This window comes from Apodemus sylvaticus, chromosome 11 (assembly GCF_947179515.1).
Source record: "Apodemus sylvaticus chromosome 11, mApoSyl1.1, whole genome shotgun sequence".
NCBI classification, from domain to species: Eukaryota; Metazoa; Chordata; class Mammalia; order Rodentia; family Muridae; genus Apodemus; species Apodemus sylvaticus.
The window spans coordinates 79,313,920-79,331,863 of NC_067482.1; the positions used below are offsets into that span (position 1 = coordinate 79,313,920).

At 54.6% G+C, this 17,944-nt stretch overlaps 2 protein-coding genes across 2 annotated transcripts in view; both read left to right on the forward strand.

Moving 5' to 3' along the window:
• Tbc1d10a (TBC1 domain family member 10A) overlaps nt 1-11,136 on the forward strand; it is a 29,164-nt gene extending 18,028 nt beyond the window's left edge. The window contains exons 2-9 of the mRNA XM_052198687.1: nt 929-1,028; nt 5,554-5,661; nt 7,802-7,908; nt 8,443-8,557; nt 8,654-8,719; nt 9,162-9,351; nt 9,432-9,586; nt 10,316-11,136. Coding sequence (XP_052054647.1) covers nt 929-1,028; nt 5,554-5,661; nt 7,802-7,908; nt 8,443-8,557; nt 8,654-8,719; nt 9,162-9,351; nt 9,432-9,586; nt 10,316-10,783 — 1,309 coding nt within the window. The 3' untranslated portion in view covers nt 10,784-11,136. The remainder of the gene's footprint in view (nt 1-928; nt 1,029-5,553; nt 5,662-7,801; nt 7,909-8,442; nt 8,558-8,653; nt 8,720-9,161; nt 9,352-9,431; nt 9,587-10,315) is intronic.
• A 2,414-nt stretch (nt 11,137-13,550) lies between these two features.
• On the forward strand, nt 13,551-17,706 carry Castor1 (cytosolic arginine sensor for mTORC1 subunit 1). The gene is made up of 9 exons (XM_052199329.1): nt 13,551-13,784; nt 14,308-14,378; nt 15,454-15,638; nt 15,720-15,852; nt 16,042-16,165; nt 16,503-16,616; nt 16,768-16,850; nt 16,949-17,043; nt 17,184-17,706. The coding sequence occupies exons 1-9, from the start codon at nt 13,672-13,674 to the stop codon at nt 17,259-17,261; spliced, it is 996 nt and encodes a 331-aa protein (XP_052055289.1). The 5' UTR covers nt 13,551-13,671; the 3' UTR covers nt 17,262-17,706.
• Nucleotides 17,707-17,944: the final 238 nt, after the last annotated feature.

The window sequence follows — 17,944 nt, forward strand, 5'->3', positions numbered from 1 at the left end:
AATAGTTTAAAATGCATTTAAGGAAACTGTGTGTATGAGAGGCTGCACGCGTACATTTGTATTGTGTGGTTGTCTGCCTTGCCATCACTGTGTAGGCCAGATAAGAAAGTAAGGCAGAATGCCTGCTGCTTTAGAGAGTTGTGTGAACTTGGGGTTCCTCAGGGCTCACTCCTTGGACACCTCACAGAACAGTGAGGTGATTATGTTTTCTGCGTAAGACAGGGAGTCCTCCCCAGCTCACCTCTGCCCTCTTTGGTGCTGATCTGCCTGGGCTCAGTACCCATCAAATGTCAGTTCCACAAGGGGCCTGGGGACAAGAGTCTCCTTAGCCTGCTCAGAAGTGACACAGCTGCTCAGTCAGAAGGTGGCATTGGAAGGGACTTTGAAGTCTGTATGACTTTAGCACATGGAGACAACTCAGGGAGTATTCTAGCCAAGGGACTGGCATGAGTAGGGGTGAGTGATGGGAAAGAGACAGGGTGCGATTGGGTAAAGTGAGCGGCCAGCGTGACTCAGGTGAAGGGGCGAGTGTGTTGTTTCTGTATTTGTTTGACTAGTTTTTTTTTTTTTTAATCCATCTTTACTCCTAGCATGCTGGCCCCCTGAAGAGGCTTATTTAACTAAGGCAGGTCCAAGACAGGAATGCTTGAGTGTGCAGAGGCACACACTCAGCCTTTGTCCCAGAGAGGCATGGTGTCCCTGACCCCTTGACCTGTCGGAGAATAGGCACTTGCCCTGTTGTATCTGGCCTGTGACTTTCGTCAGGGCAGCAAGCACTCTGCTCATCTGCAGTAGGCGCCGTGAGTTGGCAGACCTGACGGAGATATACAGACACAGGGCTGCAGAGCTGGCCAGGTTGGTGGCGGGGACCAAAGCCAGGGTCTTTGCTTCTCTTGACACATCTGCTGTCCTGCCCTCTGATCTGCAGGCTGGAGGAAGTTCCCCTGGAGGTGCTGAGGCAGAGGGAGTCCAAGTGGCTGGACATGCTCAACAACTGGGACAAATGGATGGCCAAGAAGCACAAAAAGGTAAGGGGCCTGGCCTGGGGCCTGGGGCCTGGGGTTGGGAGTTTACAGTCTGGGAGGAAGGGGATGGACCTCCCTGCAGCAAACTGGGGGCTTCTCCGACTGTCAGGCTGCTGGCGGGCTTCTCCACTGGTCGAGGGATTAGCAGAAGCTTGCTCTGGGATGGGGCAAGGTTTGTACCTGGCACATGACTTCAGAGAAGAGCCACAGAGAAGTCTAGCCAACAGCCCTCACAGGTTGCTTTGCTTCACCCCTGTCAGAAGAAGGGCTGAAGAGCTTCCTAATATTAGTACAACTAACGTGTGAGAGATGGTTCATATCTCCACTACAGTAATCTGGCTAACAGCCCAATAAAGTTAATTCTAGTGATACTCTTGCTTTACCAGTGGCCTAAGATTTGAAGACAGGCAGTAAACTTTAGTGTCTACACTATTAACCACCACAGGAAGGGCCTCTTCATCACCTAGACAAGTTGGTGATTTTCTTCTTGTCTCCTGGGCAGAGTGGAAAGAAAAGTAATCCTACAATTTATAAGTCTTTTTATAAAAAACAAGAATACCCATTCCCTGTCTAGTTTAATGTCCTCGGGTACTGGCTTGCTCATCCTATGAGGACCCCACACTCACCCACCATTCTGAAGTTGTGTGTCAGAGTCCTTGGGGGCCCTTTGTGGCACTTACTTACTGCCTGGCCACTCATGGCCACAGTCTCTGCATATTAGCCCATTACCTTAGTCTAGTTCTGCTTGCCCAGGGCTGAAAGTCTGGCATGAATGTGAGCTCCGTCTCACACCCTGTCTTCATGTAACTTAGGATAAGATGTCTTCCCCTTTTCAGACACATTCAGAGTCATTAGTCTAGTGGGAGTAATAACCCTTTTTATGAGGATCCTGGTAAGATGGCAACAGGAAGTGCTTCACAGACTGCCAAGGGGGAGACACTTACCCAGGCCTCAGCTCTTTCTTGCAGTTCTGAGTAGGATTCCAGGTGGAGTTCAGTGATAGCATATGTGCTTAGCATGGGTAAGGGGAGAACCTCCCCTTTCCTTCTCTCCCCTCTCTTCTCTCCCTTCTCTCCTCCTCTCTTCATCCACAGAGTGCCTGCTTGCGTGTGTGCTTGTATATTTGTGTGTAAGTGTGTGAGTGAGAGTGTGTATGTGTGTGTGTGTTAGTGTTGCTCTGTAGATCAGGCTGGTCTTCTACATATTGTAGTTTGTCTATCTGCCTCCCTAGTGCTAGGAGTATAGGCATGTAGCACCACACCTGGAAAAATCAGTATTTTTAGGACACTTATTCTCTAGTTGTTCGCTGGTTAACTTTGGGGTCCTGCCTTATCTTTCCTCCATTTCTTACCCTGAGCCGTAGCTAGCCCTGCGTCTCTCTTGTGCCTGTGGGGAGTGCCTGCCGTAGAACACGCAGCCCTTCCTTCCCCTTTGGCTTCCCCTGCACTGTGGATAGAGGCCAAGGGCTGCCTTTGCCCAGCAGAGGCCTTCAAAGACACGCTTTAATTCTTTATACTCGGAGACCCAGACCAAGACTGCTGCCTCAGCTGTAACCACCCTGGCTCTCCCCTGGAAACTACTGCCTGGCTTTGGAAGCATGACTTCTTCCAGTACAGGAAGTCATGACACAGGAAAGGGTAATAACTGTTTGGGGAAGTAGGCTCAGACCCAACATTTCTCCTGGACTCATCCATAGTCCTGGTAGGAGGGCACCTTCTTCCACATCCCAGTTGTGCTCAGGACAGAAATGAAGGCCTGCAGGGAGTCAGGGGTCTGCCTTCCCAGCGTTCAGCAGGCAGGGTGTGGTTTCACTTAGCTGCCATCAGTGACCTCCTTTTTTTTTGTTTTTTGTTTTTTGTTTTTGTTTTTGTTGTTGTTTGTTTTTGGGATTTGGTTTTTTTGAGACAGGGTTTTTCTGTATAGCCCTGGCTGTCCCGGAACTCACTCTGTAGACCAGGCTGGCCTCGAACTCAGAAATCCGCCTGCCTCTGCCTCCCAGAGTGCTGGGATTACAGGCGTGTGCCACCACCGTCCTGCAGTGACCTCCTTTAAAGTTTGCTATAGAGACAGGGAATTTTTGGAGTGTTCTGACAGCACTTCCTCATGTGTTATCCTAACTCATTCTGCCCGTCCTCCGTAAGGCAGGTTGGTGACCATCTCCAGCACCTTTGTGCAAAAGACTAGGTGTCTGAGCAAGGCTAGCTGTCCTCTGACTCTCCATCGCCTGCCCGGGCTCTGGCATCCATGAGGGTATCACCGTGGGCAGAGTGTGCTCCAAGGCTGTCCTGTAGCACGCACAGGTGATGTGCTAGGAGAATGATGCCTGTGAGCCAGGACCTAAGGCTCTGGGCTGGCCTATGGCCCACTGCCAAAGCCTGCCCAAACTGGCTTCCTTAAGATGACCCTTGTCTCACAGCAACAGGAAATTGTCCTCAGCGTCTGGCTGTTCTCTTCTGCTCTCTTCTCTCTGTTTTCAAGCAGTCAGAAGCCCCAGCTTGGCTCTTGTGAGTAGCCAGCTGCTCTTCCTCACTGACTGCATTCTACAGCCTGTCACCTATCTCCTTCCTAGTCCTTAACCTGCTCCAAGCTCTGGAAAGTTCTCTCTTGCCTATGTTGGTCATCAGGAAGGTCCTTTGTGCCCCTCTTCAAGTGGGACTGTTTGAGGGGCTTTCCAGTTGAGGAGAAGTTAGGCAGCCACTGAAGCCCCTGGCTTTTCTTCGCCAAGTATCTTTCAGGAATGATGTGGAGAAAGCCCCACACTAAGCACGGCCCTCGCTCTCATGGAGCCTTCCCAAGCTTCATTCACATTCAAGAGGAATATGTAATGTCGGGCAGAGCTTAACACAGGTGAGAAGTGGCTGACCCAAGGTCAGTGCAGGATTCAAACCCACATTAGCTGTTCTCATGCCACAAGCGCTTGCCTCTGATCTCAGACGGGCTGCCTCGTGCAGAGGTGAGAGGTCACTGCCTCTCAGGCTGTCCTCTGCCTTTGCACTCACCCTCCTGGTAGGTCGGGCAGCTGCCCCGAGAACTTCCTTTAGGATCAGTACCAGGAGGGGCCTCCTCCTTCCCCATCAGGCCCTGGGGGACTATCGAGAGGAAGCACACAGCTGCATCTCCAGCCTGTGCGGCAGTGCGGAAGTGGTAGGGTTTCTGATTGTGTGATGGGTTTTCCCTATTCTGAGGAAAATGTTCTGCTCTTTATTTTGTATTTGTTTTCAAGTTTTCATAGAAGTAGTGTAGATTGTACATTGAGCATGTTCCCACCTGTACCCCTTCCCTCTCCTCTCCTCTCTCTGCCTTCTGTTCCATTCTTTCTTTTAAATATCATTTATTTAATGTATATGAGTACGCTGTGGCTGTCTTCAGACACACCAGAAGAAGGCATCAGATCTCATTACGGATGGTTTTGAGCCACCATGTGGTTGCTGGGATTTGAACTCAGGACCTTCAGAAGAGCTGTCAGTGCTCTTAACCGCTGAGCCATCTCTCCAGCCCCTATTTTTGGTTTTTCAAGACAGGGTTTCTCTGTATAGCCCTGGCTGTTCTGGAACTCACTCTGTAGACTAGGCTGGCCCCGAACTCAGAAATCTGCCTGCCTCTGCCTCCCAAGTGCTGGGATTAAAGGCGTGTGCCACCACGCCCGCCTCTTCTGTCCCTTTCAATAGTTTTGTGACTTCTTAAAAGATATGTTAGTACGCTGCCCATGACATCACATACCTTTACTCTGGATATCTGTGAGTTCAAGGCCAGCCTGTACTACATGGTCTAGCCTCTGTTTGCCTCCTGAGTGTTCAGATTCAAGGCATGTGAATAATAATGTGTGGCCACTCCAAGGTGTGGCTGAGGAGAAAGTTTTTATTGTAGACTTGAGGCCGAGTATTAGCCAGGGGTATCTGGAACAGTGCGGAGTGGGCAGAGGAATAAGGAGACTGAACACGGCCAGCAGACTGAACTGGGCAGCGAAGGAGGTGAGGGAGGGAAAAGAGGGAAGGAAAGAGAAGGGGGGGGGGCAAGAGGTGGACCAGGGAACCAGGGCAGAGGAGCAGCAGAACTTGTGGTGGAAAGGCATGTTATGTAGGAAGAGGAGCTGGAGGAAGGGACACAGCAGAGCCGTTGGGCTGGAGAGGTTTAAGGGAGCGAGTGTGGTCAGAAGAGCTGGGGAGCCCCAGGGCCTGAGTGGGCCTGAGCCCTGTACTTGCTTTGACAGGCTAATAGCAGGCAGCCATCTGTCCTGGTTTTGGGGTTTGCAAGGATCCCAGAACCCATCTCTCATGGATACTAAGGGTTGGCTATAGTCCTGGGGTCCAGGATTCTGTGGCCTGCCTCAGGAATGCCTGCATTTTCATTAGAGAATGTGCACTCTGCCATCACCTGGTAGCAGCATGTCTGATTGCAGTCCCTGTCCTCCCCAGGGCCTCCGTTCTTCCCTTCCTGCTCTTGCTGTAGGCTCGCTGCAGGCCCACCAGGTCTTAGCACAGGCGCTGCCAGGTGGGTGCATGGGCACAGCTATTCTTTTGACTTTCAGATTCGTCTTCGATGTCAGAAGGGCATCCCACCTTCTCTGCGGGGACGGGCTTGGCAGTACCTGTCAGGAGGCAAGGTGAAACTTCAGCAGAACCCTGGAAAATTTGATGTGAGTTTTCCTTTCTTTTTTTCGACAACCTGTTGTATGTCTGGATTGAGCATCTTCCTGGCAGTGGATCCCCCGGGTACTACCCTAGTCCTCAGTAAGATGGACAGTTGAAAGGCTCTCTACTCACAGGCCTGGCTGCTCGAGAACCACATTGTCCCAGTCTGTAGACTGTGGCTCACCTATGGCTCTACCCTTAGCAGGCCCCAGTAGAACAGACTTCATTACAGTTCTGCTGCCTTATTCTAGCCTTTCTCTCAAGGGTTAGTCAAGTGTGCTTTCAAGGTTGAGCACAGTGCATTTCTAAACAGCTTTTAGTCATCAGGAAGTGACCCTCGACCCTGGCTGATGCTTTGAATGTGTGCTGTAGCCTTTCGGGGGCTGTGTGTTAGGACCATAACAGGCTTCACGTTTCTGGGCCCCCATCTTATATTCTGTACCCTGTCTCTAAGCCTACCTAGACATGATCCACTAAGTGGTCTTCAGGGCTACTTGGGGGTCAGAAGCCAGTCAATCAATGGTCAGAGACCATGTCTTTCTTATCCTGATCCCTATCTACCCCCGCCCCCATGGCTGGCATGGTACATTATTTTTCAGTTCACTAAGCTGAACTGCTAAGCCTGTTCCCCTGAAGAATACCGTAAAAGCAGTTGGCTTCACTAGGGTTGCCCCAGCTTACCTGCCAGACTTGGCCCCAGGCATCAGTGCTTCCCCCAGGCTGTTGGGACTGATGATGGAGCTACCAGCCACCAGGACGTTGTTGATATCCTTCATACTTTAGTGAATAACTTCTCTTTGGCCAGCCTGTTCTCTATGAAGAGTGTGCAGGAGCAGGGTGTGGCAGTCTGGAGTTTATGCTATTGGCCTGGAGAGGGCTCAAGCTAGTGGTGGCAACACTTGGGCCTGTGGACAGAGAGCGTGGTTGGGTGGCAGCACTTGGCTAGAGATAGCTATAAATCAGGGGATTGGGTATTCGCACATAGCACCAAGGTCAGGTCCCACAAGAGCAACTCCTTGACTCTTCCTTCTAGTAGCTCTGTCTCCTGTGTTGTAATGGACTCCATCCTGGTCAGAATCGGAGGTTCAGGGCTAGGTGCTCCATCCAGAGTCCAGAGGGCTCAGACATGACAGCCAAGGCTGGGAGTGGCCGCCTGCTGGGGGCGCTGTGGAGGCATGTGTCCTCGGTGCAAGGAAGCACAGAACTTTGTGCTGGAGTGGAGGAGTAGTTGGTTTCTGTGTGTGTGTGTGTGTGTGTGTGTGTGTGTGTGTGTGTGTGTGTGTGTTGGGGGGTTGTTTGTTTTTTGTTATCTGAGACAAGGTTTCTCTGTGTAGACTTGGCTGTCTTAGAACTTACTCTGTAGCCCAGACTGGCCTTGAACTCAGAGATACACTGTTTTCTAAGTTCTGGGATTAAAGGCTTGTGCCATCACCGCCATGACAGAAGCACATGTGTGTTGAATATTGTCCAGCGAGGAACTGGCCACCCCTGAGAAGACTGGTAGGAGGCCTATAAGCCCTAGTACCTAGACAAGCACTTAACACCTGACAGATGTCACACCTCCTTCCTGGACAGTTGACACCTACAACACAGGATGCAGGCAGCAGAGCAGCTAGGTTTGGTGTCTCTGATTGACATCTGCTCTCAAGTCCCAGCTCCACTATTTTTCTAGTCAGGAGGCCTTGGGTAAAAGACTTTCATTTAACCCTTTAGTTCTCTTGTCTCTGAACAGAGTGTAATGGCAGGATCTGTTTTGGGGTAGGGAAGGGGCCAGCAAGTCCCGTATGTGTTGCATACCCAGTTCTGCATCTGCTCCAGGCAGCGGTAACACCTGTAGCTCTTGTTGGGAAGAAGCCCTCTGTCTGAAGGACAAGACATTATCCCTAGATAAACTGAGCCCTGCCTACTGGGATTCCGGCCGCAGCTGGGATTAATACTTGCTCATGTCTCTTCCAGGAGTTAGGATCCTGTTCAGGCTTCCCACGGTCCTGCCATCGTTGCCTCTGTGGTCTCCTTGCATGTCTTTGGGAAGCCTGCTTCTATGAGGAGATTGGGTGCCGATGGTGCCTAATCTTTTCCCTGAGACAGTTATCTCCTGCCAAGGGTGCTCCTCACTGCTTCCTGACATTATGCCCTTGCTTCCAGGAGCTGGACATGTCTCCAGGGGACCCCAAGTGGCTCGATGTGATTGAGCGTGACCTGCACCGGCAGTTCCCTTTCCATGAGATGTTCGTGTCCCGAGGAGGCCATGGGTAAGCATGTAGGCTGGAAGGCGGCTCTAAGCTGTCTCTTTGACTATCAGGAAAGGCATGGTGAGCTTGACTTCATGGGTGCAAAACTCTACGGTTGCCCTTTACCTTCTGTGGTCTGGCTGGGTACTGACCCACTTTTGACTCTTGCGGCTGCTTGCATGATTAATTCTCCAGATGGTTAGAACTTTCCTGCTCAGGCCTTCTTGATGTAGGGAAAAGGGGTAAGTGGGGTTGGTAGACAGAGACAGGAGCGGAGTGATGTACTGGGCAAGGACAGAAGTACCCAGCAGGGTGGCCCTCTCTAGCCCCTCCTCAGCCTGTCTGTCTGGCATGCAGCCCTGGTTCAATCCTTGCTTTCTGTTTGAATCCTGCCATTGGGTCACAGGTCGGAGACTGACCCACTGGTGACCACAAGCACATCCTTTTCCAGGAAAGGCAGGTTCTGAGGCAGGTCTGTAGACATTCATTAGAGTCCAGGGGAGGTGATGGGCAGTAGTCAACTCTGCCTTCCTGTCCTGCTTGTCCTCTTCATAGCCAGCAGGACCTGTTCCGCGTGCTGAAGGCCTACACGCTATACCGCCCTGAGGAGGGCTACTGCCAGGCGCAGGCGCCCATTGCTGCAGTGCTCCTCATGCACATGCCTGCTGAGGTACCTAGGGCCTGGGCGGGGTGGGGGATGGGGGTTGGGGGGGGTGGCATTGGGACCTGATCCCAGCCTCAGGGGCTCATGCCTCTCTACCCACAGCAAGCCTTCTGGTGTCTGGTACAAATCTGTGAGAAGTACCTGCCTGGCTACTACAGCGAGAAACTGGTGAGTACCCACACAGCCTGAGACGCTCCAGACTGGATGCTTTCCCTCTGTGGCTGCTCCAAGGCCTGAGAGAGGCCACTCATGTACCAGTTACACACTCACCTCCATCTGTGCCTCGGGCTCCTGGTCCATTCCTCCTTGACTTTGGCGTAGGCTTAAGAGCTTGTCTGAGGCTCCATTCTGTCCCACCAGAAAGCCTTTCCCTCAGCCTTCACCCTAGGTGGAGCTGACCTTGACCTTCCCTCAGCCCCACTGCCTCTCCCCCACTGTGTGTCAGTGGACTGGTTTCACTCTTCCTGAGGGACCGTCTGTGTCTGGTCTGTCCATCTGTCTTCCAGTGCTCTGTAGGTTCTAGCTCCCTGATGAAGTACTGAGTGTTGACCCAGTACTAGGAGCTCATAGGGGCTGTGCTCATGGCTCTGTGGCCTTGATGTCTCTTCAGGAGGCAATCCAGCTGGATGGCGAGATCCTCTTCTCACTGCTACAGAAGGTGTCCCCTGTGGCTCATAAGCACCTTAGCCGCCAGCAGATCGACCCCCTGCTGTACATGACAGAGTGGTTCATGTGTGCTTTTGCCCGCACACTTCCCTGGAGCTCGGTGCTGCGAGTTTGGGACATGTTCTTTTGTGAAGGTACCGGACTATGCTGGGTTGGGGGGGGGGCACAAAAGAAGCCCAACAGCCTCCTGGACTCATCCCCCGCCCCATTACAGGAGTCAAGATCATCTTCCGGGTGGGGCTGGTACTGCTGAAGCATGCCCTCGGCTCCCCAGAGAAGGTCAAGGCCTGCCAGGGCCAGTATGAAACCATCGAGCAGCTGCGGAGCCTCAGCCCCAAGATCACGCAGGAAGCCTTCCTGGTCCAGGAGGTGCGGGCCGCCGCTCCCACCTGCTGTGGGGGGAGGGGAGCTGGCAACTGGCTTGGAGGAAGCTCTGTATGGCCCTGACCCAAGGGTTGATTGGTCAGGCCAGGTCAGGCGCAGGGACAGCATCCTTGTGCTAGGCGCGGAGGGCAGGGCAGAGGCCGTTTGCAGTCTTCCTTAGCTAGTCCACGCCACTTTGAGAACAGAGAAGAGCTGTGACCCAGAGCCCCTCGTTCTACTTTTTGGATACAAATTAAGAGATACATACGTGGCCAGCTTATGTGGGGGACCAGGCTCATGCAGGTGCACGTTGCAGGGGCAAACATACAAGGTCTCTGTAGCCACTCCAGCACTGTCCCCATTTTACACTTGGGGAAGTAGAGGTTCATAGAGGCAAAATTTCAAAGTGACTTCCCTTTGTCACCAGTTAAAAAGTGATAGGGCTGGAATTGGAGCCAGGCTGCCTTGGTCAGTAGGTGACACAGTGGGGCTGGCTGAGAGTGGGGTTGCCCAGGTCAGCCCTGCCCTTCCTCCTGACCTATGCGTAAGGAGGGAGGGGGTGTGGGCTGTAGGTAGCTGTGTCTTCTGAGACCGTGCCTCTCGTGTTTGGCACTCAGACCACAATTATATCCTCCCTGGAGTCAGCCTTTAGCAGACAGTTAAGAGATGCTGGTGGGCATGAGAGCAGAAGGGAAAGGTCACTCTGGTGCTCACGTGTTCCCCATTGCCCTGAAGGTGATCGAGTTGCCTGTGACGGAGCGCCAGATTGAGCGGGAGCACCTCATCCAGCTGAGGCGCTGGCAAGAGACCCGTGGCGAGCTGGAGTGCCGCTCTCCGCCCAGGCTGCATGGTGCCAAGGCCATCCTGGATGCAGAGCCTGGTTCCCGAGCTGCCCTGCAACCCTCACCGTCCATCCGCCTACCTCCAGATGCAGTCCTCCTCAGCTCCAAGGCTAAGCCACACAAGCAGGCCCAGAAGGAACAGAAGCGGACAAAGACCAGTGGGCAGCTGGACAAGTCCCCAGGCCTCAATCAAGCCACAGTGGTGACTGCTTCAGGAGATGCATGTCCTCCTCAGGACGTGCCCCCAAAGGACCCAGTCTCCCAGGACCCGGTCCCCCAGGACTCTGCTCCTCAGAACTTAGCCTCCCACCATTCCCAGGAGAGCCTGACCTCCCAGGAGAGTGAGGACACCTACTTGTAACCCCAGGGGTCAGGCCTCCGGGTGGGGTCTTCTCATGTCTTACACGGTTCAAAGACTGACAACACTCCAGGTCTTCTGCACCTGAGGAGCCAACTGCTTGGCCATTGGGCTGGGACAGAATCTGCCTGGCCCAGTACAGATTCTGCCTGAGTCTCCTTATTTATTTTCTCTTGAGTTGAGCTGGTCTAGCCAGCACAGGCAGCAGCTATGGCCGAAGGGGTTGTGTCTCAGCCCCATCCTTCTGGGGGATGTTCCGCAGGGATTGGGTGCTGACGTGCGGGGAAGCGGTGGGGTACTCTTTGTGTAAAATAGAAATATGGTTTTGTACGGAAATAAACAGGCTTGTGTATAGAGCTGGTGTGTAGCTAGGAACCCAAAGGGATATCGCCCCTATCCTGGGGGCCTCTGCAACACGCAGGGGACAGAGTCCAGGGCCAGCTGCTCCTCTTGACTCTTCTCTCTCCGCCCAGCTTTCTTCCATGTCCACCTTCTGACACAGACAAGTCGGTCCAGGCTGCAGCCCACCACCAGGGCAGAGCAGGAAACAGTCTGTGCTTCTTCATGGGGGTTGGGGGTATGTAGCCTAAAGCTGTTCCTCCTCCAGGGCCAGACCTAGATGCTGACCACAGCGGGGTAGGGAGGAACAGGCTTGGTGGGAGCTTCTAGGCACTGCCCGGGCCCAGACGGCAGTGTCCTGGTACAGCTGGGATGCTGAGGCTGGAGAGGCAAATGGTTCCCTGAGGTTCAGGGCAGCTTCACCCTCTGCCTCCTGCTTCTCAGCCCTGCGGCTGGCCGCTCTGTCCACACTTGCTCATCTAGAGATGAGCTCACTTCAGATGCCAGTTAGCTTCTGAACACTCACACAGTATCAGGGGCTGCCACCAGGACCAGAGACTATAGACCCCTGACACAGGCCTCCACCAGAGAAAGACAGGTGAGGGAGAGGTCAGCCTCCTTGATGAAGTGCTACTTTCCACAGCCCATATGCAAGGCTGGGCTTGTGCCTGACACAAGAGGAGTTCTATGTCCTCCTCCAAGAGCCACATTTGTGCCCCCAAGCCCCTCACCCAAGTGAGCAGACGCTGCAGAGGAGCAGGCAGGTGCTCAGACACAACCTGATAACTGGCAATGACCAGAACAGGGTGTCCCTGGGAGAGGGCCCCCCTTCTGCTGAGGAAGCAGCTTTTCTAGTCAAACAATAGTGGTTGTTCCTGGCCTGAGACCAAGTTGGGCCAGACCATAGCAGGGAGCAGGGAGGGAAAGACACTCACAGGGCGCTCTCAGGCACTGCCCGGGCCTAGAACGCGTTGTCCCTGGACAGGCGAGGGTACTGAGGCTAGAAAGGCAGGGACTCTGGGCAGCTCGCCCACTCTCTGCCTCCTGCCTCTCACCCCTGTGGTTTCCCACTACGTCCACACTTGCCGTGGTGAAATGGGCTCAGCCTTTGAAAAGCACCCCCACCCCCTCAGTTCTCCAGGGGACAGGCCAGGATGTGGCGGCTGCACACTGTTCCATGACAATCATCTGGAGCTAGCAAAGCCAGGAACAGGACTGGGCCCAGCTTCCGTCTGCCTGTGATGCAGGGTCCTGAGCATGAAGCCCTGCATGGGCCTGCTGGGTCATGACCACACCCAGGGCCTACTTTAAACTACCTTGTTCAAAGCCTCCAGCCTGAAGCTGAGTGCCTGGGCCCAACAAGGGCCCTTGGAGCATGCCCCATCCTGCCAGGAAATCAACCTGTGCTGGCTCATTCCTGCTCAGCCTTGGGGTTTTTCTTAAACCTTTAGACACTTGATCATACCTGGGGTGTCTGCCAGTGCTCGGGGGCCTTCTTGCATCTCTAGCTAATTTAGATGTGCTCAGGCCAGTTGAGTTCTGCTAATGATGAGAAGCTTTAAGAAAACTTTTAACAGGGCTCAAGCCTCTGGCTCGAATACCCAGAGTACCTCAAAGACCAGATGGCCTGCCCCCTCAGCGTCTGAGCCCTGGGCTCAGGTACTTCTGGGTTGTCCCTGAAACAAGATTCAGAGTCCACAGTATGTTGCTCCGAGAGGTGAGGAGGACCCTTTTTCGGTTCCTCCCCTTAGTGGAGAGCATTCTACTTCAGAAGTTGGTTGAATAACAGGCCACACAGGCTAGGTTTCAACTGGTCGAAACAGCAAGGTAGGGCCACAGTATTATCAAACCAACCTTGGGCAACCCATTCTTAGGGAATCTTTAGTCCTTACCAGCCCTGTCTGCTCTGCAGTCCCTGCCCCCCTCCCCAGGCAATAAAAGGAAGCTAAGGCTCCACCCAGCTGTTCCGCAGGTCTCCAGCCTAACCTCCCCACCCCGGAGATTTGGGCACTGCTCCGGCTCCAACAGAGATCCAGCCGGGCTTCGAGCTCTCCTGCACCTTTTTTTGTGGGGTGGGGACGGGTGTCGGACAGGGTTTTTCTGTGTAGTTTTGACTGTCCTGGAACTCGCTCTGCAGACTAGTCTGGCCTGGAACTCGCAGAGATCCGCCTGTCTCTGCCTCCCTAGTGCGGGGATCAAAGATGCGCACTACCGGGAGCTTCCTGCACGTTTCCAGTCACAACACAGCAGGCGTCCAGCGGAAAGGGCGTGTCTGGGCGTGTCCTGCAGGGGGTGAGGGCCAACCGTGATCCTCAGGCTTAGGATGAGTGGAGCTGGCTTTGGCGGAGTTCGAAAGCAGCCCGCAGCGCCGGGTAGGCAGGGCTCAGGAGGAGGCGTGGCCACTTCACAGTGGCTTTGGGGCGTGGCCGCCGAAGAGTGGATCCCTGACTGGGCGGGCCGGTAGCGGGCGGTGCTTCTTTAAGCCGGGCGCCACCGCATCGCCTCCTGCCTAGATCTAGTTGGCGGCGAGGCCGGGGCTGCGGGAATCTGCGATGGAACTTCACATCCTAGAGCACCGGGTGCGAGTCCTGAGCCTTGCCCGGCCGGGCCTCTGGCTCTACACCCACCCGCTCATCAAGCTGCTCTTCCTGCCCTGTCGCAGCCGGTGCGCACCCGGGTTCACGAGCGCAGGTCGGGCGGGTGGAGGCTCCTCTCTCCCTCTGGGCCAGGGGCGGACGACTAGAGTCGCCGCGAAGCAGCGGGTACCGGGTGGGGACGCTGGCCACTCTGGCCACCATCCGGCCTGGGCCTACCCTCTCTGGGACGCCGCCTATCCGGCCCGGAGGGTCCCCCTCCCTGGGCTTGTCAAGGTGCAAACTGCCTGGAGTGGGCAGTGTAGTTGGGGCATGTGCTCCTTGCCGGGCGGAAGCCCCTTCCCAGATGCCTCACGTTAAGTTTGAGAATTGTCCAGGGGGGGCCAAAGCCTGACACCTCTAGGTGTGGAATGGAGGGGAGATCCCAAATATGGGACCTAGACTCATTGATCCAGGGAAGAAACTGAGGCCTGAGTGCGGGTCCGGAAGGCTCCTGGTGGGGGTCCTTTAGGGCTGCTGGGACAAAGTTCACTTGCTGTCTTCATCCCATCCACTCCAGGCTGAAAGTCTTCCCACCCCTTCCCTCCCTACTAGGTGCAAGTTCTTCAGCCTGACTGAGACTCCGGAAGATTACACACTCATGGTGGATGAGGAGGGCTTTAAAGGTGGGAACTGGCTCCTTGCTCGTCTCTAAGCCGCAGTCTTACTAAGCTTAGGGACCCAGCTTCCCGGAGAGCTTAGACCTCAAAGGAATATGGGTCTGGGTTCAAATCTTCAACCACTCACTTAAGTACTGTTTTCTCTTGTGTAGGATGTATGTAGTCGTGACAATTTAACAGTATTTGCGAGAACTTTATATACTTAAAACCCACAAGGAGCTGGATGTGAGTCCCGGGCCAGCAGGGGTGTGGTGGTGCCTCACAGTTTTAAGGGAGAGAGAATAAGGGGCTTCCTGCAGCTGGTTTACCCCGGACGTTAGTTATTTCTGTCATTTCTTCTTGGACTTGTCTCCCCAGTGAAAGCCGGCTCCTCCCTCACTGGCCTGGGAAGTCCAGGAGTCTGAGGGTTAGGGAAGGAATGCAGGAGCAGGCAGCAAGCCCAGAACAGGGCCTCCTGGCTGAGTCTGGGCGAACAACAGCTACCCTGGCCCTTGTCCCTGTTCAGGACTGGGACCGGGGATCTGACTTCTGGCTCCCATTTCTGCCTGCTTGGCCCATCCTCGAAGGCCTGGATTCTCAGGCTAGCCACCTAGAGTTTGGCTGAGCCTGCCTCCCAAAGGACTAAGATCCCCTGTTCTGTGGGGAAATCTGGCTGCAAGGGCGCTTGCTTCCCCATCAGTTGATCACCGGGCGCCCTCTGGTGGTGCTTTGAAGCCCATTAAACCAAAAAGTCCATTTTGCCGATAGGAAACTGAGCCTAAACAGTGTAATCACAGCACGTAGGGCTGTAAGACTCGGTCTCAAAGCAAACAAACAATCAAGACACCCCAAAACACACTTGTCCCAAGTCACACAGCAAAATGGTAAACGAACATAAAAAAAAAAAGGCTAGGCCTTGAATCTAGTTCTGAGTTTGGACATGCTCACCCTGAATGTCTGCATGGCGCACACTGAGGCGGAAATGATAGGGAACAGCCCCGAGCGCCAGTCAGTCAGGAAACAGATCTGAGGGACAAGGTTTACACAGAGAAACTGAGGCAGAGAGAAGCTGACTAACCAGGCTTGTACCTCCTGCCCACAGAGCTGCCCCCATCCGAGTTCCTGCAGGTGGCCGAGGCCGTGTGGCTGGTGATGAACGTATCTCACAGTGGCTCGGTGGCGCAGGCCGCCGGAGTAACGAAGATTGCCCGGTCTGTCATTGCCCCACTGGCCGAACACCACGTATCTGTTCTGATGCTGTCCACATACCAGACCGACTTCATCCTGGTGGGTTTGTGCAGGCGCTGACGCGGAGCATAAACAGAGGTGCCTGGCATTGCATAACGTGTGTCCTTTGCCTTGGCCCAGGTACGGGAGCAGGACCTGTCTGTGGTGATCCACACACTGGCCCAGGAATTCCAAATCTACCGTGAAGTAGGCGGAGAGCCTGTACCTGTTACCGCGGACGATTCCAGCAACGGCTTTCCCCACACCCAGCACGGTGAGGTCTGCCCGCCAACACCCACATTTAAGTGGGACCTCGTACCACACACAGTAGGGCTTGTCTTTTAAAAGGGTGCAAAACAATCTCAGTGTATAAGATGGGGTGGCCCTTCCCTGACCCACCACCAGGGGTCGCCCCAGTCCAAGATAACCTTTTCACTTTGCTGGGCCCCTGTATCCTGAGCAGGGCCCAGTCCCACAGTGCATCCCATTGAGAGCCCGCAGAACCGCTTTTGCGTCCTCACCCTGGACCCTGAGACATTGCCAGCTGTCGCCACCATCCTCATCGATGTCCTCTTCTACTCCCACAGGTGGGCCATGCGTGCAGGTGATCCCACTAGTGTTTCCCACCCTTTGACCTTTGTCTCATCCCTTCTGTCACGCTGTGCCTTAGGGTTCCTGACACCAGAGGTGTTGGCAGAACCGCTTCCCAGCCACATGCACCCCATCCAGGCCCTCTGCCCAAGCAGAGCCCTGTCTGGCTGTTAGGGTTCACCCCTCAGGAAATCAGGGTCTCTCACAATGAAGTAGAGATTCAAGGGCCTTCCCAGAGCTGTCCATTCCAGCTCCTCCTCTGTGGGCTGCGCGTCAGGAAATGGAGAGGGCCGTGTGCCTGGTGGAGCCCTTGACCCTGTCCTCCCTCTTCAGTGTCCCCAAGGAGGCAGCCTCGGATGGTCCTGAGTCAACTTCCATTCCGTTCTTTGCTTTCTCCCTCATTGAGGGCTACATCTCCATCGTCATGGATGCAGAGACCCAGAAAAAGTATGTAACTCCGTCCTTAATTCTGCGTAGACCAGCCTCAGGGAAGGGGGAGGAGGGGTGGTGGGTTCTGAGGTCAGCGGGACACGCCCTAGGGATCGGGCCAGATGGCGGTGGGTGGGGAGCCTCTCCCATCACCCACCTGCTTCCCCAGGTTCCCCAGTGACCTCCTGCTGACCAGTTCTTCTGGGGAGCTCTGGAGGATGGTGCGCATCGGGGGACAGCCCCTGGGCTTCGGTGAGGACCACTCCCTGTATGGGGGAGGGGCGGGAGAAGGGCAAGCCCGTGGTTCTTCACAGCATCTGGGGTAAGCCACCTGTGTCTCCAACCCTCAGATGAATGTGGGATTGTGGCCCAGATCGCGGGTCCCCTGGCGGCTGTGGACATCTCTGCTTATTACATCAGCACGTTCAACTTTGACCATGCGCTGGTGAGTTCCTGGCTGGGATGCAGGTTCCCGCATGCACGCTGAGGTCCTGGTGGGGGGAGAGGGACATCGCAGCTGGTTTAGGGAGTTGGGCATCCCTGGCCAGAGTCAGCCTGGCGGCTCATGCTGTGCACTCGTTCCAGGTTCCTGAGGATGAGATCAGCTGTGTCATCGACATTCTCCAGCGAAGGCAAGAAGGCCTGGCTCCCAAGGATCCGTAGGGGACACCCAGCATTCCCTTAACACCCTGGGCCTTCAGAGACTGTTCTGTCTGAGCTGTATCCTGAAGCTTCAGAATGAGCCCCTGATCCTGCCGAGGGACCCTGGTTCTGCTGTCTCTATATAAACTGTCTGGAGCTGGACCTCGTGGGCGTGTCTGCCCACAGAAGACACCTTGGTGCTTGGGGCTTAGACCCCGGACCCAACACTTTCCATGTGACCTCAGCAATGCACAGTGCCTGTCTGCCTGCCTGAGGCTGGAGCCGCCTCTCCCCTGGCTGTGGCTCACGTCCCAGAGCCAGGCTCTGACCTCCAGCTAGTCTGGGTTGCCTTCTTAACCAGATGAGTTCCCACAGTGCGCTCCCCTCTCGGGGCTCCGAAGGAAGAATTACATCTCATTTTCCTTTTCATGACTGTTGAAATAAATAAAAGACTCGCAGAGCTGTGCCCGCTGGTTCTGAGTGACAGCCAGTGTCAGGTCTTTCCCAGACTTGTCCCCCCCTCCTTGGCTTTTCAAGCAGTATACGTATGTGGCAAATGAGGAACTGAAGCCTCCGGCACATTTGTGACTGAGTCATGTGGTTCCCAACCAAGGCTGTTCATCTCCAAAGTGGAGTGTCTTTCGTTCCTAGTTACTTGCAGACCTAAGAGTCCACAGGCTGGATACTGGGGGGCCTATCCAGGT